This window comes from Topomyia yanbarensis, chromosome 3, assembly GCF_030247195.1.
Source record: "Topomyia yanbarensis strain Yona2022 chromosome 3, ASM3024719v1, whole genome shotgun sequence".
NCBI classification, from domain to species: Eukaryota; Metazoa; Arthropoda; class Insecta; order Diptera; family Culicidae; genus Topomyia; species Topomyia yanbarensis.
The window spans coordinates 53429286-53454701 of NC_080672.1; the positions used below are offsets into that span (position 1 = coordinate 53429286).

The 25416-nt window shown below is 37.8% G+C and overlaps 1 protein-coding gene across 1 annotated transcript in view; it reads left to right on the forward strand.

Annotated features, from left to right (window-relative positions):
• LOC131686736 (chitin deacetylase 1) overlaps positions 1–25416 on the forward strand; it is a 75829-nt gene that overhangs the window by 25761 nt on the left and 24652 nt on the right. The window contains exon 3 of the mRNA XM_058970673.1: positions 3880–4129. Within this exon, the coding sequence (XP_058826656.1) occupies positions 3880–4129 (250 nt within the window). The remainder of the gene's footprint in view (positions 1–3879; positions 4130–25416) is intronic.

A 25416-nucleotide genomic window follows, 5' to 3' on the forward strand; every position in this document is an offset into this window, starting at 1 on the left:
GATGTACCCCTAGCACACTCTCCAATTTAAACTTCCACCAGCCCGGTGCTGCAGAAGGTAACGTCAACAATGTCGTTTGCAACTTCTACATTCAGCTTTGCAAAGGCCTCGAATAGACTACTCCCCCTTAAGTTGATAAAGCGGCTGCCCCATTATACTGCCCAAGCGTTGAAATCGCCGGCTATAACGACAGGTCTCCGATCGATAAGCTCTTCTGTCAGCTTATCAAGCATTTCTGTGAATCTATCGGTCGTCCACCGCGGAGGTGCGTAGCAGCTGCAGAAGAAGACTCCATTGCTTTCGGCGATTACGAAGCGTCGCCGTTGCAGTCCCCTTTTTGAAGGCCGGACATCGTGGGCCTCCTGTAACGTTAGATTGTAGAAAATTGTTATTTTCAAGGTGGCGACGATGTTGCTACAACGACACAACGTTCAACCAGTCGCCCCGTGTTATGAAAATATTATTCGACCAGTACAGCAAACCCCCTCACTCACAGTTGCGAATATTGCTTGCACTAGTACCTACTAGCACGCACTGCTCTTCACCGCCCAATAAAAGTTCGAAGTTTCGGAGGGAGTAAGAAAGTAGAAACAGTTAATGTTTTCCAATTAATACATGATTTAGCAAGCGATCTGCTCATGTGGCAAACGGGGTGCGCCGTTCGTGACTACTGGGACTGTAAACGGGGAGATCTACCTCAAAGAGCGTCTACAGAAGCGTATGCTTCCTCTGTTGAAGCAATACGATCTTCTGGCCGGATCTAGCTTCGTGCACTACTCCAATGTTGTCCTGGAAACCAGCCAGAAGAAGCTGCAGCCAGACGTTGTACAAAACCTAACAAGTGGAGTTAAACGTAAGGTGCGAGCGTACGGTAATAGTATTGAAGTTGAATAAAATAAATATGTCTAAAGCTTACTAATTAGATATATTTTATTGTCAGAATGTTTTAAAAGGATCGGTCCACTAGGTAATTTTCTACAGCGTTTTTGTCGTAATGCAATTTGATGTGGGACTTTACTTATTATATCGATTTTCGTTCTCACCCATTTTGGTAAAGGAATTTCATATGACCGATTGATTTTAATTTCAAACAGATCGTTTCCGACTACAAACGAGCTCTCTATTCGATAAAACAGTTTTTAAGTGCATTCGAAGTAAGTGTTCTTGAATAAGAAAATCATAAAACTATCATGACTTATGGTAGTCTCAACATAGTTTTAAGCAGGTCTTGAACACCATTATAAGAATGCAATCTTTAAAACTTAAAAGTTTTAAGAGACCCTTGAAAAAAACTCTTGAGAAACTTCCTAAATATGGGCTTTATTCGCCTTAAGAGAGGTTCATGGCTGACTAGAATCAATTTCGTAGAGTAATTGATTTTATATTTGAATTTATGAGATTAGTCTTGAAGATATCTTCAAGTGAACCATAAAACAGAATTTTTTCAATTGGGTTGTTATGTAAAGGGCACTACTCCAAATTTAGGTCCACCATTTTGGTTTTAAAAATGACGACAAGGATCAATCGTCGACCTATGGAAATTTTCCGTGGTTTCACATAATAACCTGTCAACGAAAGACCGCCACCTAGAATTTGTTGTTTGTTGTTGGAAATGCGGTTTTCAAAAATCAGGTTAGATTTTTTCAAGCCGCACCTAAATGACTGTTGAGATCCTATATTCGTGTACGTGTGTGAACTGAGGAACTGCCCCTTCAGTAGCCATCCCCATGATGGGCAATTTCTAACCTACGTCTAACATTAAATGACGTGAAAATCCAAAATGGAATCACATATTGTTATGTAACGTGGCAGGAAAACCAAATCAAGAAAGCGAAAGTCGTGGAAATAAAATGATTTAAATATGAAATATTGGCGCTTGTAATTGTCAGGTTTTTAAGAACACGGCAATAATTCTATTGTTTGTTATCATATACCGTGTTGAGATCTTGAATCTGATTGGATAAAATTATTCTAAAAACACAAATGATGATAACTTGTGGTACGAAAGTCTGCAAGCCGAACAACGGAATACAAAGAATCCTTGGATAAGGTATTTTATGATCAAATCTATCAAATCAATTACCGTAGAAAGAACAGCTCATGTCATAAAAAAGGAAATATGTCAATCATTATTTAACTTGTGTATCAATGCATATAGAATATGTTAATGATTTTATATAGCAATAATCCAAAATCCAGATATCAGAGCCATGTATAATTGGCTTAATTCTAGAGTTTGATCGTAATGATTTTGGCGTGAGGGAACATGGGGAGACTTGACCAGGTTTTCAGCAAAAACTGCATAAATCTCTAAAAAGGCCTCAAAAGTGATTGAGATATAATGTGCAAAGTTATTGTGCGTCTTCATGATTTTTTGCAGAATTTTTAATTTAATTTTCGAAAAGTTACAAAAGTTTTGCCGAGATCGTTTTTTTTGTCAAGTCTCCCCACTGCGGGGAAACTTGACCAAGAGAATTTTAAAAATTCATAACAAAAAATAATGACATAAAACAAACTGTAATTATTTTTTTCCATATTGTCGAGATCTTTGGGTAGCAGCAAAAAAATACAAAAGGGTTGCATTTGATAAATTTCGATTTTTTTAATGCATTTCTTTTTAAGAATTAACTGTACTGCTTGCATTGCATGTTCACACATCACGAAATCAGTCGCACTATTGCTAACTTTGTTTACTAATACTAAAATATAAAGGCTTATGTTTGAGATGGGATTTTTTATGGCGTGATTAATATTAACAGTAGGTACCAAAGCATAATAAATATCAGGAATTTTGTATCTTTCTTTAGCTAATTGCCACTTGGTCAAGTCTCCCCAACATTAGTTATTGCGTTCAATGTCATTCAACTTCTAGTAATAACTATTCCAATGTTCCAATTTATGTAAAATCATTTCACTGCTTCACAAAGACAAAGATGCTATATTAGTACATTAATAGTAATTAGTAGTCGAGTAGATATGTCCATACAAAGTTTGATAAAAATTACATCATTTAATGCAAATTTATTTATCAGGTAAGACTTTCTGCAAGGAAAGGATTCTTCATTCTAACCTTTTAAAATTACCTTAAGAAATCGAAACAAGTATAAAAATATTTTTGAAAAATTTTATGAATCGAATAGAAGACACCCTAGCCAAAAATAGAATTTTGCGCTTGGTCAAGTCTCCCCATGTTCTCCTACCTTTGCATCTTTTTCCAAGCCCTTGTTAAATTTACCGCCTCATTAACCTACACAAAAATTGCCTCATAATCTATCAAAACAGTCTTCCGGCAATTTCACACGCATTGCCCCTACAACGAGCCCATTGCCAATCGGTTCCATTCGATAGGCCAATTAAGTGCCACTGCATATGTAATTTGTTCCGACTGCAATTTGCGATTTTCCTTGGCACCACTTCTAAACTCTCCCATGAAATTGCAAATTAGTTTCACATGGCATCACCATCACCGTTCAGCGCGTCCGGACCACAAAATGCAGTGGGCACAGAAAAAAAAACGACGACGACGAAACAGCGAAACTTACACACGACTATAGGTATGGTGGTGACCTTCGATGCGCATCGCAGATTTACACATAAACTGCTCCAAAGCGGCGACTGGGTAATCCAAACTTACAGCGATTTGAATTTCAATGCGATGCGATACGCTTCACGGTTCTATAATAGATTGCTAAGCGCAGAGAAGTGATGGTTGCTTAACGCTTTAAAAACTTTCAGTCCCACACGAATCGAATTAACGCAAAATTTTCCATGTAAAAGCATCGATTAATTCGTTGCCTTATCTAGATCCAAAGAAAAATTTTATGAGCCGGAAAAACTAATAATCATGAATTTTCTGCCCTCTTTCTCCTCCCCCCACAGGGTCTGCAAGCCATTCGGTGCCCGGCCGGTCTGTACTTTGATATCGAGAAGCAGACGTGCGACTGGAAGGACGCCGTCAAGAACTGCAAGAGCAAAAATCGCGAGCGCAAAATCAAACCACTGCTGATCACAGACGAACCGCTGTGCCAGGATGGCTATCTGGCCTGCGGTGATGGAACATGCATGGAACGGGGACTGTTCTGTAACGGCGAGAAAGACTGCAACGATGGTTCGGACGAGAACTCGTGCGGTAAGTTGAAACTTTAAATTAAGCCCGAACTCACAGCTAATTAAAACGCTATTACACGCCTCAGTACGCGCGGTACTAAAATTAACGACCGACTGTAATCTGTTCCTGCTCAGACAGCGACCCAACATGTTTTCTAATCGTTAGATGCAGATCAGCAAACAAGTCGCAGAGTGGGTCAGCTGTCTAGTGGAGCTCGGAGTGTTTTGCCAACAGCGTTCACCATCAATAACCGCAACCGCTAGCCGGCCCTGACAAATATTTGCGCTGGTAGAGAAAAAAAATCCGAAATTCGCCCCGAAGCGTTACCGCAGACTGCAGACGTAAACGGGTTTCGGTTTTAGTAATCTTGCCTAGGTACATTCGTTTAAGATCGACTAGGGTGTTTTTTCTGCTTTTACTCCGCGCTTTTTTACATCTTACCCAGCAGTAACAGGTTGCGGCAACAATAACTGGTCTGCCTTCGGTATACGAATCTACATGGTCTTCTAGAGATTATGTGCAGCTTTTTAAGTTTGCAATATCTTACCATTTGCTGAAGTGCGGCTGTTTATTATCTGAGCTACAGTAATAGGTTTTCTTGGTACTAAGTCTGTTCATTGCAGAAGCTCGAACTGGGACGATGTTGGAGCTTGCAACATTCGCAAGTATTCTGAATTTAGGAATGGGACTCCATTGGCACTGTAGTATTGATTAAGGGTAGGTTGAAACTAAAGAAATTGTGAACAACTTTTAACATTATTTTTCTGTCCAGAATTAGTTCAGAGATTATTTTACAACTGTTCAAAAATAAATTCCAGATTGGCTGAAAATCGACATTCAGTACCGTAGAACTGATTCAACTCATCTCCGATGGAAATTTTTTTAAACATTAGTGGATTAGCATACAGATGAATTCCGAATGCGATAGCCAACCATTCAAAAGTCAGAAAAAGTAACCAAACTCGTCCGGTTGGCCCGGAGAAATAGAGCTACAGCATTTTTCTGCTTCAAGGACGACCAGTTCGGAACCGACTTTCGGTCGGACTGCCAGCAGTAGGTCACACTCAAATCGAAACCGGACTTAATGATCATATATTTTATCGGCATCTTCGTTTCGAGAATTTACTATAAACTCTCGATTTTCATTCCAGTTTGGCATAATTTAATTAGCAGGAGACGTAAGAGGATTTAAATTCTATGACATTGATCCTGGTGTTTTTCGAAATCTCCTATTCTGACTTGCTAATATATGATGGTAGTTTAGTATTTCGCGTCGTGAATTTGCAAGTTAAAAGGGGGTTGTAGACGTTGATATCGCTATTTAAAGTTATCGAATTTATTCGCGACACAATCCGTTTTGGGTTGCATAAGTTGAACAACCGGTTTGACTACAAAAAAGCTACATTCGATTTCGATGGTTACGGCAATTCGCATTAAAAGTTGGGAAGGTATTTAAGCATGTCATCAATAATTAATTTCTATCGACGGTAATCCAGTCAAACCCGCTGGAATTTGAATAGGAATTCTGGCATGAAAATTGGATTTTAAAGTTTCAAATTCTACACATCAGTAACTGATGCCAACTTGGGCTCAGTCAGACAATAAATCCAAGCGGACTCCAAATTTGTATTAGTTAGACACTAAATCCAAACAGTTCACACAACATGTGTGAACGTAGAAACATTAAAATTCTAGATTGTGCCCTCATACTCTCTCTCTCTCTCTCTCTCTCTCTCTCTCTCTCTCTCTCTCTCTCGAGAAAGTTAATAATGTGCCATTATTTCAGGCATTTGACTCTCAAGCTAAAAGACAAGAATTCGCTCTTGCTTCCTCGCCGGCAAACAAGAGCTTCTGTGTTAGCTACCCGAGACATCACTCAGGCCAGCCTGTTGCTTTAGGGGGTCACAAAGGTTGTGTGACAGTTTAGGTTTAAAGTCTAACTTTCGCCAATCTGGTATTAATTTGACTTTCTCGTCTAATGGGCCCCAAGTTGGTGTCAGTTACTGACGAGTAGAATAAAAAACATTAAAAGCCAACTTTTTTAAATTACACTCGTCCTTTCTAAACGAAATTCATTGGAAATCTTATGTCATTGCGTTTAATTAAAAGATATTGGCTGAATACGTAAAAATTCTTTTTATCTTCGTAGTTCTATGATTTATAAAAAAATATTTTCAATGAATTTATAAGAACTTTTTCCGTAAATTGTAGTTTACATTAATTGTAATCGATTGATCTATAAATATGTATATGTCATTGCTTTGAATTCAAAGTTATAAGCTGAATAAATGTTTACCGCGCTTCCATTCATTGTCGTTTGATCAAGCGGCCAAAACTGCCAGAGCCATGTTGGTCCAAGCGGGTGCACGACAGCGCAAGCTGTTTGCGGCGTCAATCCGTTGTTCGAAATCTTAACGCGGCGACGTTCGGCGTGGAATAACTTAATTATTACATGTGATATTTTTTTTCCAAACAAAAAGATGTCCAGACGACCTTTTTCCATATTATTATAAGCAATTCATACAAAAAATACATGAAAATGAGACTTTTCGGATTGGAAAAAAATAACGACAAATTTGTATCTCTTGAGGATTTCATTGCTGAATTAGACGTTAAAATCGGTGAATTGAACCGCCTGCAATTGATGTTGATAAAAAAACGGGTTAAAATCTTTGATCTTTGGTGAAATTTCAGTTAAAATTTAAGTTAAGTTAAGTCTATCTGGATATAATTTTGCAATGGCTAATACTAACGAAAAATGAATCTATAATTTTATGAATTTTGGGTGGCCTGTTTGGGGAATTTTGACTAAATAATAACAAAGAAATCATTCGTCATTATTTTGAAGAAATTCCAACACCTTTCTGTAGATGCCGCTCATTATCCACCACACGCCTTTTTTGTGTATATTTTGACACGACCGAACGCGTTAGTAAAACTGAGCCGTGGATCCTATGTTTTCACAAAATTAAAAAAAAATGAGAGAAAAAAATTGCAACTCAATCCCATACTCAGGACTTATTGACGCAGTTTGCTACTGCGTGTTGCGATCGTCTTTCTTGGTAGGTAAGCTGCGTTGTTCGCGGCAACTGCACTGGGAATCAATCATTCTGCCTTCTCTCATTATCATTCACATCTATTTCATCATCATGTTCTTGTTGGTTTCTTGTTCCTAATGCTCGCTATTGTGAATCCGTACTCGTCGACATTCGCTCCTTTGCTACAAGCTTGGAGACATTGGGCGCCGCTATTGTCGAGTGAATATTCGTTCCTGTCAGATCCGTAGATATTGGTGTTGCAGTCGTTTGTGGTTTAGCATATGATCTGCATTTAGCGTTGATCTGCACAAAATGGTTACGTTTGAAGGGATTGGTTTAGTCGGGCGCATTCTCACCACACGAACACTCAGGAAGAAATTACTCAAACCAGCTATGACATATTTCACTTCTCAGTATCTTGACATGAGTTTTTTAATTACGACGTCAGAAGTGCGCGGAGATAAATCATGTAACCGAACTTCTATAGAGTCATTCCCAAGTAACAATTGAAGTTTTATAGCATGCTACAAGAGTAATCTAAGTTTTATAAGTGGCTAACAAACTATTATAAAACCTCAATTGTTACTAGGGTTGACTACATATACGAGAATGCTGTTTTCAACGTTGCCACATTTCTTTTTATGTTTTAATGACATTCAAGTAGCAAAAGACAATTGATCGGTCGATTCGTCGCGCGTGAAGTGAAAAAGTCTTCCGTAAATTGCTGTCATTTCGGGACGTTTTTGCCCGCATATTCGTTGGAAAAGTGTACCAAAGCATCGTCGGACAGTCGGACATTATGGAATACATCGAAAGAAATAGATTCCTGAACTGGGATGACTCTAAAAAAGCCTTTCTCGAAGGTTATCTTCCCCCGTAGAAGCATCGTCAGGATAGACGACAAGCGGGGCGAAAGAATACACTTCCGCTCCCGCCGCTCAGCACTTCCCTACGAACGCTGTTGCTGCGAACGCGAGTGTGAGAAGAACCAAGCTATTGCAAAAGTGAGACGGTCGAACCCACTGAAAAGAGCGTGTACACACTACACGGAGAGCTTTGTTTGGTTATCGATGGTGTGTTTTTCTGTGTGTCTCTCGTTTTTTCTGCTGTGGAATTTACGCGTTGGGCGCATTCGGCCTGTTCACTTGTTGAGTGCCTACTGGAGGTGTAGCCCCAATTAAATCTGTACCGGGAGTTGAAAAATCTTTTCTAACTGTACTCTTCTATCGAAAAATCTGTACCAGATTCTGTACCCAAACAATAACAAGATTCTTTAAAAAAAAATCATTTTTCTTATACATATTTTTCATTCGGGGAAATCAAACCAGACATTCTGACTCGGTTGTTTTATTTGATCTGGAATTCCACAAGAAACCAGTTAGAATTTTGGATGAGTTTAACTGTCAATATCAGCTCCAGCTCAAATTCTCGCTGCCACTTTGTTTGCAACCAAATGTGGCAAACAGAATGGCGACGAGAAGTTGAGATGGGGCTGGCAATATCAATAGGATGCGAGAAACCTGCTTGCAGGAATTCAAATGGAGCAGGTCAGAGTAAACGTATGCACTCCGAGAAGATTCACTCGGCTACGACTTATGGGGTTTTTCATTGGAAAACACCGAGGCAGTGGATTGCACTGGTGTTGCATTTTCTAGACGTGTTTTATTTCCACTTCTGCTAAAAAGTGCAAAACCAGCGCAATCCACTGCCCTGGTGTTTTTCAATTAAAAAAGACATTAGGCTTCATCCCATTGATTGGCTGGAAGCAGGTTTCTCGTTTACCGGCTGTTTACTGGGATGCATCGAAGGGTTAAATTATTTTACCTTGCTGTCATGTAAAAAAATCTGTACCAATCTGTACGTTTTTATAAAAATCTGAAATCTGTACCGTACAGAATCTGTACCAAAATGCTTCAAAAATCTTTGCCTTTCTAGATAAATCTGTACTTGTGGCGTCACTGGACGGGGGATGTGTGGGCTCTGCATGTTTTTGTTGCTCGGTGCATACCAAGAAACAGAAATATGCGGACTTCGCATGTTTTCTGTTTCGGTCTCTTTTATTCTGCTGTGATTTTTATGCGTTTCTGGAGCGTACTTCTGTTGAGCATTCGGCGAGTGTATAGACCGTGTATGTACAATTGAGTTCTTGTCGACCGGTCTCACCAACACTAATACAGTTTGCTGGTTGAAAACAATCCCATTTGCTTTTGCCGTCTTTGTTTATTATTTTCCATCAGCTAGTGATGTAGTATTTGTGTCATTGGTAAAATTGGTAAATTGGTAAAATATAAAAAGTGATATATTTTTCTATCAAGATATTTTAATTTATATATCAATTATATTATATTCAGTTAAATGCGTCGATTTCTTACCGCATGTAAGGAATCAAAAGTCTTATTGTAATGATAAAATCCACTTGATACTACAAACATTACATTAAGGCGGGGCTGGTTAATGGAACGATTACCTTGGAACACGGTTTGCCCTATATACGAATATATGCCCTATATAAATCCTGGAATCAAGTTATTTGCATGCATGCATATAAATGCATGAAAACATTTTGTTTTCTGTAAACCGCTGCCAGACAGTGGGAGATAGGATAGGCACACACACACTAACACACACACGCGCGCGCGGAACCCCCATCCCCCCGGCCCTACTGCGACTTGCGGAGTTGGATTGGGCTCTGCTAAACCTCTAAAAAAGCCATAACTCCGAAAGCAGCTCCAACGAACCGAGTCTGTGCCGCTTCTGCTAAGATCCTATGATTCCAACAATCTAAGACCTTAGCAATAAAAACACTCTAGCCCAACCGGAGTGCCAACCGGCACATCAGGATCGACGCCAGTAACATCCTGATTATGGCATACTGACCATGGCGAACGACAACGGACAGGACACGGATTTCGAATTGGACGGCGACTTTGGGCTGACAGGCGTACTGTTCTACTCGCTGAGAAAGAAAGGATGACACCGACTTGAAATGGCGAGTGGGCTAACAGCCCGGCTGCCACCGTCCAAATAAAACCCTGGCAGGTCTCCGGGTACGTTCAAAACTCGTCACCATTTAGTTGGTGGTACTAGGTTCGGTTGCAGAATTCCCGATTTTACGCCGATCCGGCTCTGAACACTACTCCCCATGAAGGATAGTGTCAACCCTTGCATGACCTCCCCGACTATGTACAAATCCCCGACTATGTACGGGGAACGTGCCATTTGAGCCAATATATTCTGATTCCTGATTCCTGGGATCACGAGAGGCCACTATGTGCAGCGAGTAGAGGTAGCTGCCCGGAGTTGGGACCCAATAAAATGGAGAATAAACAAGCAACTAACATAAACGGAGCAGGTACGGCGAATCCGTTCGCCAGAGGTGGATTAGTGAGGCCACTTCCACCAGCAGCAACTGAACTCATTCAGCAAGAGCAGAAGGTGGAGAAGCAACAACAACAGCCAGTGCATAGCGGGATGAACTACACCCCACAGAAGCCAAAAGTAGTGGCAGCGAAGCACTTGGTGGAGAAGCTCCTCAAGTTTGAGGATGCGAGAAACAATGTCCATAAGGACATCAGAATCCGACAGGTGCTACTGTCTGCCGTAAATGTCAGATTCCGTGACTCCAAAGAGGACAAGATCCTCGCCAGGAGACGGAAGACCAGGCGGGCCCAAAAAGCAGACGCTCGAAGATGCTGTGGCTGTTGCCGAAGAAAAGAACGTCACCCAACTGAGAGAAAGCTGGAGTACCGTTGTAGGTCGGAAGGAGAAGCAAGGGAAACAGCAGAAGAAGAAGGAAGAGCAGAAAAGGGAGCAGAAGAAGAAAGGAAAACCATCGGCCCGTCAGAAGGCGCCAAAAGGAGATGCACTGATCGTCGAAGCGAACGATACGAAGTCCTATGCCGCACTTCTCAAGAAAGTGAGAGAGGACCCAGAGCTGAAGGAGTTGGGAGAGAACGTTGTTAGAACGAGGCGCACTCAGAAAGGCGAGATGATCTTCGAGCTGAAGAAGGATCCTTCCGTCAAGAGCTCGGCCTACCGCGAGCTCGTTGCTAAATCCTTGGGATGCGAAGCGAACGTGAGAGCCCTGTCGCAGGAAGCCGTAGTCGAGTGCAAGGGTCTAGATGAGATAACGACCGTTGAAGAACTGAAGCGTGCACTGATCGAGCAATGCAAACTGGATGTATCAGCGACGATCCGGATTTGGAATTCGTATGGAGGAACGCAAAAGACGGCGATTCGACTACCGGTGGCCACTGCCAGCAAGCTGGCGGAGACCGGCAAGATAAAAGTAGGATGGTCGGTGTGTTCGCTGAGTCACTCCGCGAGTTTCCAAGCAGACGGAGCGTTGCTTCACATGCTTTAACCTCAGACACCTGGCGAGGAACAGCAAGGGCTCCGGACAAGTCTGCATTGAGCAGAGCAGAGAAAAGGGGCACGTTGCTAGAGACTGCACGAAGCAACCAAGGTGCTTGATCTGCAAACCGGAAGACGGAAACGACCACATGACGGGAGGCTTCACATGCCCTGCGTACATAAAGGCGAAGGCAGGCCAATGATGATGATGGAGATAACCCAGCTTAATCTCAATCAATGCGACATCGCACAGCAACTGTTGTGGCAGTTGACAACAGAAACGAAGTGCGACGTTGCAATTATTGCAGAGCCGTATCGTGTTCCTCCCGATAACGGTAACTGGGTGGTGGATAGTGCAGGGATGGCTGCAATACAAGTGATGGGCGGTTTCCCTGTTCAAGAGGTAGTGGATAACACACAAGAAGGCTTCGTGGTCGCCAGGATCAACGGCGTGTTCGTCTGTAGCTGCTATGCTCCCCCAAGGTGGATACCAGAGCAGTACAGTCGGATGCAGGACGCACTAACTGACTCGTTAGTCGGACGAACGCCGATTGTTATAGGAGGAGACATTAACGCTTGGGCCGTGGAATGGGGTAGCAGGCTGACCAACGCAAAAGGTTACAGCCTACTGGAAGCACTGGCAAAGCTGGACGTAAGGCTGTGCAACGAAGGTTACGCTACCACATTCCGCAAAAACGGCCGGGAATCCATCGGAGACTAACATTCTGCAGCGCGTCGCTGATGGATAACATGAATTTGCGTGTTAGTGAGCAGTATACACATAGCGACCACCAGGCGATCCACTACAACATTATCTCAAAAACTCAACGTAGGGGTTAGGTATTTTTTACATAGAATGTATAGGCAAAGTTTGAAAGAAATCGGATAAGTAGTTTTTGAATGACAGGTAACACAGCAAATCATATTTTTTTTCAGAGAGGTTCTACAAAAAGGTTCGTCGCCGAGTCGCTTGTCGATATTTTTGTACAGAAAAATTACAGCATGTTATTGAAATGATACACATGAGCACAAGAATTTTTTTTCGTTCAAAATTGGATTTTAAGCAGAAATCATCATGTGAACGAAACGATGGTGGGATTTTTTCGAACAAGGGAGGAATATTCGACGCGATAAATTTTAGACATTGCAAAAATGATATGCCCATACTCCGTTTCGATGCAGAGAATTGTGCGTAACGTGTCCCCGGGGAACTACGCAATTCACTCAAATTAAACGACGAATTCCCATAAGGTCATGCAAAAATAGTACACCCAGGTTTTTTTTACGCGGGGGATACATACCACGTAAAAAAAACCTCGTTAATTGGAAAATCCGCGTAAAAAACCGCGTTAATTGGAAAATCCGCGTAAAAAAACCGCGTTAATTCGAAAATCCGCGCAAAAAAAAAACTGTCAGCAAAAGACGTAGAATATTTTTGGAAGTTTTTATTTTGCGCGAGTTTCGTAATTAACACGGTTTTGGAAAAAAATATTCTAAGTCCTTTTGAATGCAAAAGATTTTCGGAAAGATGGAAGAGACGGGTCTGGAAGATTCCTTATGGCCCGCAACCCAACAATATGAGTATTTTCGGAATGGTCTTGAAGAGTAGGTTCCAGAAATTGATTTTTGACGCCATTTTGAAATCAACGATGGCGACTTCCGGTTTAGTGAAATTCCCTATAACTCAATCAATATGGGTATTTTTGGAATGTTCTTGAAGAGTAGGTGCTAGAAATTGATTTTTGACGCCATTTTGAAATCAAAGATGGCGACTTTCGGTTTAGCGAAATTCGCTATAATTCAATCAATATGAATATTTTCGGAATGGTCTTGAAGAGTAGGTGCCAGAAATTGATTTTTGACGCCATTTTGAAATCAAAGATGGTGACTTCCGGGTTAGCCACATTCACTATAACCCAGTCAATATGAGTGTTTTTTGAATGATCTTAACGAGTAGGTTCCAAAAATTGAATTTTTGCAAAAACCGCGGTAATTGGAGAATCCGCGTAAAAAAACCGCGTTAATTGGAAAATGGTCCACGGGACTAGAGACAAGTAATATTATTTGTTCAGCATAAACCGGGATTACCAGCACTCGACCACAATTCGTATCGGCCGATATCAATGCTATTCTACTTGCTATTTGGTTCAGGTAAATGGTTTGCTTCCAAATTTACATTCAATTTGCCTTTCACAAGGAAAAGAGTACGTAGGATTAAAATTAATGCGCTCTCCGCTCACCAGGTATAAAACGGAGTTGGTGGTTGTTCTTTTGTATGTAAAGCCATAATGTGTAAATCTAACATATGTGATTTTCTTTTCTTTTATTCACGAAATAATCCTAACTTAGCTTATTTTAAATGTGACAAAACCATATCGTGATCAGATGGTTTTTGGACGAATGCGGAGCTCAAGAAATCTATTAACGATGTGCATTTTCCAAATACTTGCATAATTTGAGTAAGACTGAGAAACTTTTCGTATAGATTCATGACCTAGCACAATTCGCACATTCATCAAGTAGTTCGGAGATTAGGCAGCATGACTCAAAACTTCTAGGAATATCTCGAACAATATTAATGTACAATATGGGTATTTGAGAATAAATATTATCATTTTGGTAATTGCGGGACTCTTTCCGGGACATTTTACTATGCGGGATAAAACTCTGAAATCCAAGACTGTCCCGCCTATTCCGGGACGTCTTAACACTTCACTGCATGCCAAATGTTTTTAAAATTCGATTACTTTTGCTTTATTTTCCTACATTCAAGAAACTTTTTAAGAAAGTTTCACAGCCGGGGAGAATTTATTATTGTCATAATATATACCTTCCGAGAATTTTCCATAAAGTGCCTGTTTCAAATTATGCAAAAGCCTTGAAAAACACCGTTCGCTTCTTTGAGATTCCTCCTATGCTACCCTGTATCAGATCCATGAAAGAAACGTACAGACACCAGACGATCATGTATCATCCGGATGGACATGTATGCGAATTATCAAAGATACAACAGGCCTTCGAATGTCCAACCTTAAACCTGGGTGCCCGTTGTTCAATGCCCCATGAATGTCACATATCGTAGCCTGCCGGACCGTAAAAAATAGTTTACGTAATTGAGTGCTGATCGAACTGATGTAAGCAGCTCACACAGGGCATAACGCTTTCCCTTTCACATACTATTTATTGACCGGCGACCGACCGACCGATCGACCGGCGACCGGACTGGCTGAGTTCAATCGAGGACGGACCCCATAAAGATCGCCATGCAGGGTTGTCCGCGCCATGCAGTCATCTACGGTGGCAGGATCGAACGGACGATGCTTTCACATTTTGCATGCTTCATCGCGCAAGTGAAGTGCAATTTCGCGAACTCATTGATCATTCCATGCTATTGAAAAATTGCGCATGTTGTGTAATGATGTTTGTCTCCGACTTTCTCGGCAGGTGCTGTTTGTCTACCGGATGTTGCACTCGTGTAAGATCCAAGGTTAGTTTTGGCGTAAAAACTGTTTTAACGGGTAAGGAAGTAGTATGTAGCAAAGTGAAAGGAGATATATTGAAGTTCGAACGATTTACACGATTGGATTAGTGATGATTATCGGTCAGTGTGCAGCCAAAGATCAGTTAGAGTTCGGCAGAGTTCGTCGGGTCCGCGGACGGGGCTTAACGAAGATTTTTACGACTGTATTTTTTGCAAGATTAAATTTACCGTTGCAAGTTCGTTTGCGGAAAATTTGCCCATGTAAGGGGTGTTGCTAGGAACGAGGTGGAGCAATTATATACAATGCACCCGGTTTACCGAGAACCACTTGTTGCTGGTAGCGTTGTGATAGACACTACCTGGGGTTTCGTAATAATTTGAATGTTGGATACGAACAGTACCGCAGTACGTGTTTCGCATTTTGATCAGTTTTAGATGTTGGATCGTAAACCACTAGCCAATGTGACGAAGAAATAATAGACGACGTTTTGTCACGAACTGTTTATAAATGAGGCGTAATCGATAGGTCCGTTGGCGACGTTAAAAATTGTGGGTTATTGTCGGTAAACATATGATTCGATCACGCCGGGGTAGCATATTGATAGAGAACTCGATAAATAACAGTGTTTGGTGGAATGAATGTTTCTTTAATGGTGGATTTTATGATTGCTTACGCCCTGTGATCGGCGATAAGTGTCGTGTTATTATGTTTTTATTGGGTCCGGGTTGTGAGATTACACGAACGTGTATCGTGTTATGATAATCAAAAACAACGGACGAAGTCTCTTATTTTGAAAAAATTCCTACGATATTGAGGACAGCCGATTAAAGTAAGAAAAATTGGGCTTTTTCTTGCTACGAACGAATTTTTCAGTTCAGTTATTCTAAATTTCAAGCACTTTTATAGTTATAGTTGTCTTTATCTTTGTCTTAAACCACCCGATAACTTTAAAAGTAGACTAGACATGGTACCGCATTGTTCGGAAAAATTGTGCCTTTTGATGATACAAACACTTTTCCAGAATATTTTACATTATAAAATCTCTAATCAAGCTTTCACAAATAACGAGCTATAACTATAAGCATCGAAAATAAAGACTTATACTATGTGCAGACTACGAGCTAAACGTGTTTTAACAGTGCCTTGATGACATTTTTCATAACATGTTTAAGTCTATAGTGTGAACATATTATTAGTAGCTTGGATGAAATTTATTGCAGAAATAAGCTCCAGAACTTTGCTGTAGACATCATCTCATAATATTTGCTTGAACAAAAAAAATAAGTTGAAATAATACCTCACCAATAAGGGATTAATCACTAAAACACAACACCAAAATAATGAGCTTGGAATGCTTATTCACTTCTTCGAAGATACTTCAACCCGAACATTATCATTTTGACATTATTAAGAAGATGGCGGCACCTCATATGACGTATTTTTTGGTTCTACAGGGTCCGGCACTCGAAGTACAGACCGCCCACGTAACTATCGCACTGGCATCAGCTGTCTGTAAATTGACTGAGTAACATTTTCAAGTATTACAAGCGCACAACATCATTTTGGAAAAAGTGAACGAAAAAAGTGATCTGTGATGGACTTCAAAAGAAGGAGTTGTTTCGCTTCATCGAAAGCGATCAAATTTCGAACATCTTGTTTTCTGACATTTCTTTTTAATTGGAGAAATTAGTGAACGCTTAAAACGACAGGATCCACTTCTCATATGAGATTTTTGAGTCATCGGTTGGCCGCCAGGAGGCAGTACCCACTACGAATATTTATTTTGGCCGCTGTAACCGCAGATGGATGCTTTCCAATCGTTTTCATTGGAAACCATGGACGTTTCAACAAAACTCGGCACCCATTTCGACCACACCATGGCTCTCGAATTCACTGACTTATTTTCCCTGGGCCCTTTTGGAGAGCAAGGTCCAAAGTAAAAAATACAGCCTCGAGACGCCTAACAAAGCCATTGTCCGTGAGTGGGCAAAAATACCGGCAAGTTCCATTTGGGCAACTTGCGATTCGTTTTGTTCATATCGAGCAAAAGTGAATTATTTCTGAATTTTTTCACACATTATAGTAAACAAAATAATTTTCCAAACCGAATTTATGACCTTTTCAATTGGTTACAGTTCGATTGCTGGACCTTGTATAGAACAATAGCAAGTATGGTATGTATGGTTTTTATTATTGATAATATGATTTTTCGTAAAACTGTGCACACACGAAAAATCTGTTTTAATCCACCTAACACTAAGACATATCCTAAACCTCAATTTGTCCATTGATCATTTTGCAGAATTATGGCGAAGTACGCATCCAACTAGAATGTTCATATGAAAAATAAATGAAATAAAATAAAATAATGAAATAATTAATCTAATTAATACGAAAATCGAAACAAGAATAAAATATATAAATTGAATAAAATCAGTAACCTACTCATCATGTTCATAGCCTATGGGTGCTGTAGCTACCAGTAAAGCAATCTATCAATTATAAACTCATCGCTTTGTTGTTTCCCCACTACTCAAACAGTACAGTACCGTTCACAGTTGTTTTTTGCAACACCGTGCGATAAATTATTCACCCAAAAACGGTAAAACAACAACGATGTCTTCTGTGTTGTTTTATGGTGTTCCAAGACCTTCATTTTGGTTTAATTTACAATGATTAGTCCTCCTTGAAGTGAGATATTATAGACCGTTGTTTATGCAAGAGCCCTCAAAAACATGTACCATAAATATCGTAGATAAGATTTCAGCATATTTCAGAAATTTGTTTGCCTTTTCAAAATACAGATGGGTCATTCTAAGCGAAGTGACACGTGTAATCGACCTTCACTGATTTTAACCAAATTTGGAGGAATTGTTCATATATAAAAATCGAAATTTATTTATCATGAAGTAGACGAGAAATGATGAAAAACTACGTTATTGGTTTGCTTCTAGCAGATCTAGGTCGATTTTAATGATCGTTTGAAGGTTTTCTCAATTATGGCCAATTGAAATGAAACTAGAAGAATTTATCATTAAAATCAGAGCTGCAAATGACAGACCTTACTATTTTTGAAAATTATTCTGAAAACGCTATTGACGTTAACTCAGTCGCTTCAACGCAAACAACAATTACCATTTGAATCACTATATTTTTCAAAAACTGCCGAATTACTTCGAGAATACCATTGATAATATTGTAAAACACTTAAACCTCCGTTTACGAACTCTTTTAATATTCGATTTACGAAGCATTTTTACGAAGTAATTTCGAAGTAACGAACTCTGTTTTTACGAATCGTTCGTAAAAGAAGTTAAAGTACGTGCAGTACCGTATGAAGGTGTATACAATTTAATATATTCTTAGCCAATTTTTAGAAATAAAAGTAGAGTATTTTAGGAATGGTGTTGATGAGTATATGACATAAATGGATTTGGAATCCAAGATAACGACTTCCGATTTTGATTGGTTCTCTATAACCTCAACAATATGAATATTTTCAGAATGATGGAAATCGATGTCGGAAACCATTTTGTAAACAATGATGGCGACACCCGCTTTACATTAATTCTTTATAACCTCAACCATATGAGTATTTCTAAAATGGGGAAATTATGTAGTAGATGAATAGGTACTAATATAGTGATGAAATGGTTATGGAAAATTTGGCTCAACCGGAAGTCGCAATCTTGGGCCTCAAAATGACGACACTTGTTGATTTCCGCAATCTACTCGTCAAGTCAATTTGAAATATACCGTTATGGTTACGGTTATAGAGAATTTCGCTTTACCGAAAGCTACCATCTTGGATCTCAAAATAACGCCAAACTTCCATTTCCATCATCTACTCGTCAAGCCTGGTCAAAAAATACCTAAATTGTTGTGCTATATTCATTTAATTTTGTGAACTGCTTTGACGATTCAATTCGAAATAAGAATGTGAGGCAAACTTTTTTTACGAAATAAATCCCAAATAACGGACACTTTTATTACGAACAAACTCCTGGTTTGGTACGTAAATGGAGGTTCCAATGTATGGGAAGTTTTTTATAATGATACTAAACTTTCAAAACAGAACTCGTCAGAATGATATAAAAATGCTATATTAAAGAGTTAGCTTTTAAGGGGTCCTCCACGAAAAACATACAATAATATTGAAGATATTAAAAATAAAGGCATTGTGTCTCTTCAGCGAAGCATTTTGGCAAAATAATGCAGTACAACTTTGCCGAAGACATAATCTTAATTTATGTACTTGCAAATAAGTTGGTTTGATCACTGAATGGTGTCCTTGTGGGTGAGTACCATAGTGATGGACTTTGAACATACTCATGTAAGAGCTGGTGCTGCGAGGTGAAACAGGACGCTAAAATCTTGACCGGTATTTACATTTTGTGAGGATAAATCATGAAATAATTCAAGATAATGTGCCATATCCAAGTGAACTAAACACTGAAAAGGAAGAGAATGTAAACATCAAAGGGTTGCAAAACTAATGTAGTTTTTGCTAGAGGAGAATCTGAGTCGGGTTCTAACTCCAACTGCTGTTTCAACTGACTGATCCCCCCATGGGGGGGCGGACTGTTTCAACTGATTGATCCCCCCATGGTCATTTAGACGCGGTATTCCTTCATACAAGCCTCGTCACCACTAACGTCATTTGCTTGCTTTAGACCGAATATCACAATTCTGAACTTATCTGTACGACCTTTTGGGATATTTGTCACTGTTGAATATGCCTGCGTTAGTTCTTTCAAAATCTTTACAATACTTAGCGGATTATCTTTTGTCTGAAAAAAAAGCTCAAATATGGTCCAACAGAGAGTTCAATTAATGTTTTTGAACGAGACGTCGGATTCTGGATCTTTTCAGAAGAGTTCTGGTAGAGCAGTACTCGGAGCATTCCCAGACAATATGTTCAATACCGTGATAACCGTTGCCACAGTCGCAGATAGTGCTATTTGCAAGCCCAATACGTCGGAGATGAGCGTCCAAGAGACGAGACATTACACATTACCTTGAACTAAGGTTTCGTCGATACCTTAGGGATTATCGAATGTAGTCACCTTCCTAGTTCCCCATTGCTCCATCCAGTATGTCAGCTTTCGAGGGTTTCCTGATGAGTAATACTGAAAAATTCGCTGAAGCAAATTGGTCTTTCATATATGTCACTTGTATGAAAGTCAAGTTTATGAACGTGTTTGAGGACTAAAATGAATAAAACGAGGAAGTGAATAAAATTAATAAAATAATAAAAATATAAAATTAATAAAAGGTATAATACGACTAAAGTAAATAAACTTAATAAAATGGATGAATTGAACGAAACGAATTCAATTATATATGAATGGGATATAAGTAATAAATTAAACTAAATGAAAGATGTGACTGAAATGAATAAAATTAATAAAATAAATAAGTTTGATGAAAATGAGCGAAATGAGCAAAACGAGTAAAAGGACTAAAAGAGAATAAAACGAGTAACATGATGAAAATAATTAGATTATAAAAATCATAAAATGCCTAAAACGAAATTAAATTGAAAAGTAGCAATTCAATGTTTCGTGTTCCAGTAACTAACACCAGCTTGTTGCCAGGTAGACGATGTATCAAAACTAACACAAAATTGGCGTCAGTTAGACACTAAATCCAAACAATTCACACAATATGTGTGAACATCTAAAGCAACTGGCTGGTACCGAGTGATGTCTCGGTTAGCTACAGGAAAGTATAACATAGTATAACGAATCGAACTGACCTAACCTTGAAATTAAATTGTTTCAACAAATTCAAATTTGATGCATTATATTAATCAATTGAACTAAACTAAATAAAACGACCTAAATAGAATGAAATAAAATGAAGCAAATAAACAAAGTCAATCAAACCAAGCTAAATAAATAAAACGAATAAAATAAGTAAAATTATCAAAATGAATGCCATGAATAACATGGAAAAAATAAAAAAAGTGAATAAAATAACTATAAAAACTTATTAAATTTATAAAACGAATGAAGTGAGCTAAATTAATCAATAACTTAAATCATAGAATAAATGATATGAATATGAATAAAATTAATAAACTAATAAACATCAATATGATGAATGAAACAACAAATATAAATAAAATTAATAAAATTATTCAATAAGTGATATAAAATTCATTGAAAAAATTAAAAGTTTACAATAATGAATTGATTAATCACAAAATAAATTTAAATTTTAATTAAATATTTAAAGAGACTTAAATATGATTAAATGAATAAAATAAAATGAGAGGACTTAAATTTTTTTTTTAAATATGATTAATGATTCGAGGAAAATGAATAAAGCGAAATGAAATGACTTAAATTAATAATAAACTAGAACTGAATGAATAGAATGAAGAAAACTAAATTAAATTAAGTAAATAGATAGAACCAAATGAATAAAATGAACAAAACAGCAAGTCAAAAGTACATAAAATCACAAAATGAAATGAAAATTTGTGAAACGATCTAAATAGGATTTTTTAATAAAATATGATAAATAATGAATTATTGATATTAATAACATGAAAAGAAGAATATTAATGACTTACATGAATAAAATAAAAATAATTATCCAAATCAATAAAATAAATAGAATATATGAAATGGAACTTTGAAATTAAACCATGAAAAATATGAACCAAGCTAAAAAATAGAAAAAGGTTTGAATTTCGGAAAATGGCCTCATAAAAAACGAAAAATTCTGTATTTTAATTCAAAATACGCTCAATTTTTTTTTTTTTTTCAAAATAATGTGAAAAAAAATTGTATTCAGTTTTCCGTGATTCATCGACTGACTACATATATTATGCACTCTCATAAAAAATTCAAATCAATCCGTTGAAGCTTTTGAGATATCGCGTCCGACAATTTGAAAAAATACGGTTTCTAGAAAACGCTATTAAAATTGCAGATAGATTGAAATCTGCGTGTGGTACAGCCAAGGATGCAAAATGCCTACCTTTTCTACGGCTGTAATTGTTTTGCCTACATTCTCCTTTCTCATACTTCTTATACCACGCTGATGTCGTTCGCTATTGCAGGACGCCCAGTGATGTACGGCAGCCTGTTAGCAAAGCAGTAACATGACAAAAAAATACTGCCCCCAGTACAGCCACCAGACGCAAGCGGTATAGCTTCTCTTTTCTTATTTTACACTTTTTAATATTTTTAATCACAGACTACGACAATGAATGCGGTTCATTTATGCCACGACCGGCATCAACGCTTTCGTGTGCGGGTCTCTCCCTTTGACTATGCAGAGAAAAGTGTACAAAGCGCGAGAACAAACTTTACTATGCCACACTGTCATCGAGCAGTCGGAGTACAGCAGCACAACAAAAATATATTTTGCTGCTGTACGGATAAGTGTACTCGGTTTAGGTACCGTTCTCGCAAGAGCAGTAGTGATGCGTCGCTGTAGCGGTCTGTATGGCTTGTGCAAATGTAAATGTACCGGAAAAAATATAGTTTACTGGTACCGTTCGCATCCGTGGGTACAGCAAATACGCGCGAGGAATATATGGCTGGTTAAAACAAAACAAGTTCAGCATGGCTACCGAGTTTGTAGGAGACTATTCTAGAGTTCAATACGAACCATTAGGCGAATGAAAAAGAAGTCGATTTTTTTGCTCGCTATACCGGACGCCCCTCTCAATAAAATGAAATTAAATTGATTGAATAGATTGAATTAAATAATATAAATATGGCGAATAAAATAAAACGAAACGAAGAGAATTAGTAAACAAATCATAAGCAAGTAAGCTAAATCATAAATTGAATAAATTGAGATGACTAAAAAGAAAGAATGAGATTAAATTAGTAATATAAACCTTTTATTGATTAAATCATTAAATGACACGGTTAAAATTAGTAAGATAATAAAAGCAATGCCATGAATAAAATGAATAAAATACAAACAATTGAATAAATCAAATAAAATTAATAAATTGAATATTTTGAAAATAATAAAGTGAAATAATAAATTAATACCTAATATTACAAAATGAATAAAATAAAAATAAGTTGATGAAACAACTTGATGTATAAAAATAAATGAAATGGAATTAAATTAATTAAATTAATATAACGGATTTAAATCAAATAAATGAATAAATTGAATAAAGTGAATAAAAAAATGGAATAAACTTAATCTAAGCAAACTAAATGAATCAAGTTAATTATATGAGTTAATTGTATAAAATGGACAAAATAAATAAAATAAAAATGTGTAAAATATATTAAATGCATTCAATCAACAAAACGTATACAAAAAATGAAATAAAATGTTAAAAGGAATAAAATCTATTAAAGTTTAATGATTGTGGCTTAAATCAAAAGAATAAAAAATATTAAATGACTTAAACTGCCGTTCGACGCATAGTTGTCTCATGTATATAGGGAATCCCATAGAACATGGGACAAATATGGTTATAACAGCAGTAAATAAATAAAATAAAATCCAATAAACTAAATAAATGTAAAATCAGTACAATGTAGAAAAACGAATAATATAATAAAAAACGCTTTTAATCCACCTAACAGTGTGATGAGACATTTCTTATAACTCTTATCACTCTCTTCTGATATTATATCGTATGAGAACATTTAAAACTTGATGCTTCGCGATGTTTTTGATAACACATACTACATGGGATTGTGGCAGGACACAGAGAATCGCTCAAATCAGCATAGGACAACATCAGTGCTAGAAATCTCAAACCAAATCAATAGGAAAGCGAAAAAATGGCCCATAAAATAGACATACAAACGAATTATTGCTAATGCTCTGTTAATAAAATATCTAAATTCCTCAATCAATGCATTGTGGTGGGAAAACTGAATTTTCCTAAAGGGGTTATGTATATTGTACTGAGCCAAAAAATTGATTTTTTTTTTTGAATCGAAATGAAGTTTATTCTTTACTCAAATTTCCAACGCGACTGAGACCTAAAAATCAACGCTTTTTCTGGAAAAAAGCGACACTAGCAGTGACACCATTCAAAGAAAATCAATAGTGAATATTTCCAGACTTGGTTTTATTTCCTATTTAAGAACTATTGTGTTTTTTACATCCTAGATTGCATGATTCAGTGATCGAAACCCAAAACTTCATGAAGTATTTGAAATTATTAAATTAAAATTTGTGTTTGCTATTGAAATTGACAAAATGATAGTATCGCCCCTTTGACGATTGTTTAGTTTTTCGGTCCCACCTATCAGCATTGAAGTATCGCCCTTACGTTTTTTTTACAATACCAATTTTACAATTGGTGGGGGTTTGGTGAAAATCGATCTAACTGTCCAAACGGCATAATTCCGAAACCGTAATTTTTGAAGTTTTAAAATTATGCAGAATTAATTTTTCAGAAAATAGTAACAGAGTTCGTGTTTTTAGCGAATTTGTTGAGACTTTATTGTAGTCATGAATATTAACCTGAGAAAATTCACCATAAATACTTCTTGGACGATATACCGCCAAAATTATTTTATCAAATGATGCGCTGTTTAACGTTTGTAAAACTCATCGAAGATACTAAACCTCCGAAATTGGCGGTTTAAAAATGATGTTATCTTGACCTTAAATTACTGTTTTTGAACATTTGACCTATACATATAATTGGTCATACAACAAAAATCAAATGCTCATCAAAATCGATCAGGACCTGCTAGAATCGAATGGAAATCGTCATTTTTCATAAATTTCTCTCTACATTCGGAAAGTGTTATCCTCGTTATTAATCATATTACGTTTGCGTCTCAACTCGACGCATTCCCAAAATATAAACCTGTTTTAATCCACCTAGTGGTGCAATTGTGCTTGTCTCCCTTGTCCAGACTACGATGGTTATGTTCAATAAAATGGTGGAAATGAATATTTCATGTTCAGTACGATTTGCACATACATACAATGGATCGACAGCCACGATCTTGAGATACTATGTGATACTGAAACATCGCTTGACCGCCGCTGGTTTCAAGCGATGTTTCAGTATCACATAGTAAGATCCGGGAGGTCCGGGTCCTGCCGAAAATTTTCAACTTGTTAAGAAATTTTAAACTAGTTTTATTTTTAAAGTAGCAACCACTCACTGCATACTCCCTCCGGGCCGGTATGATTGACGATTTTTAGATTGATTGCATAACCTTTCTGTATGAGAAAGGCAAAAGGGGGTGGGCGTGGCGTAGTTGGTAAATTGATTGCCTTGTACGCAGCGCACCTGGGTTCGAGTCCCGACCCCGCACATAGGGTTCGAAATTTTTCACAAGAGATTTTTCTAACCCGAAGAGGCGAATGACCTTAAGGTTAAAACCTCTATAATCGAAATAAAAAAAAAGAAAGGCAAAAATGTACCAAAGTCCAAAAAAATCAATTTTTGTCAAACATTATTTTTTTCGAGTTTACA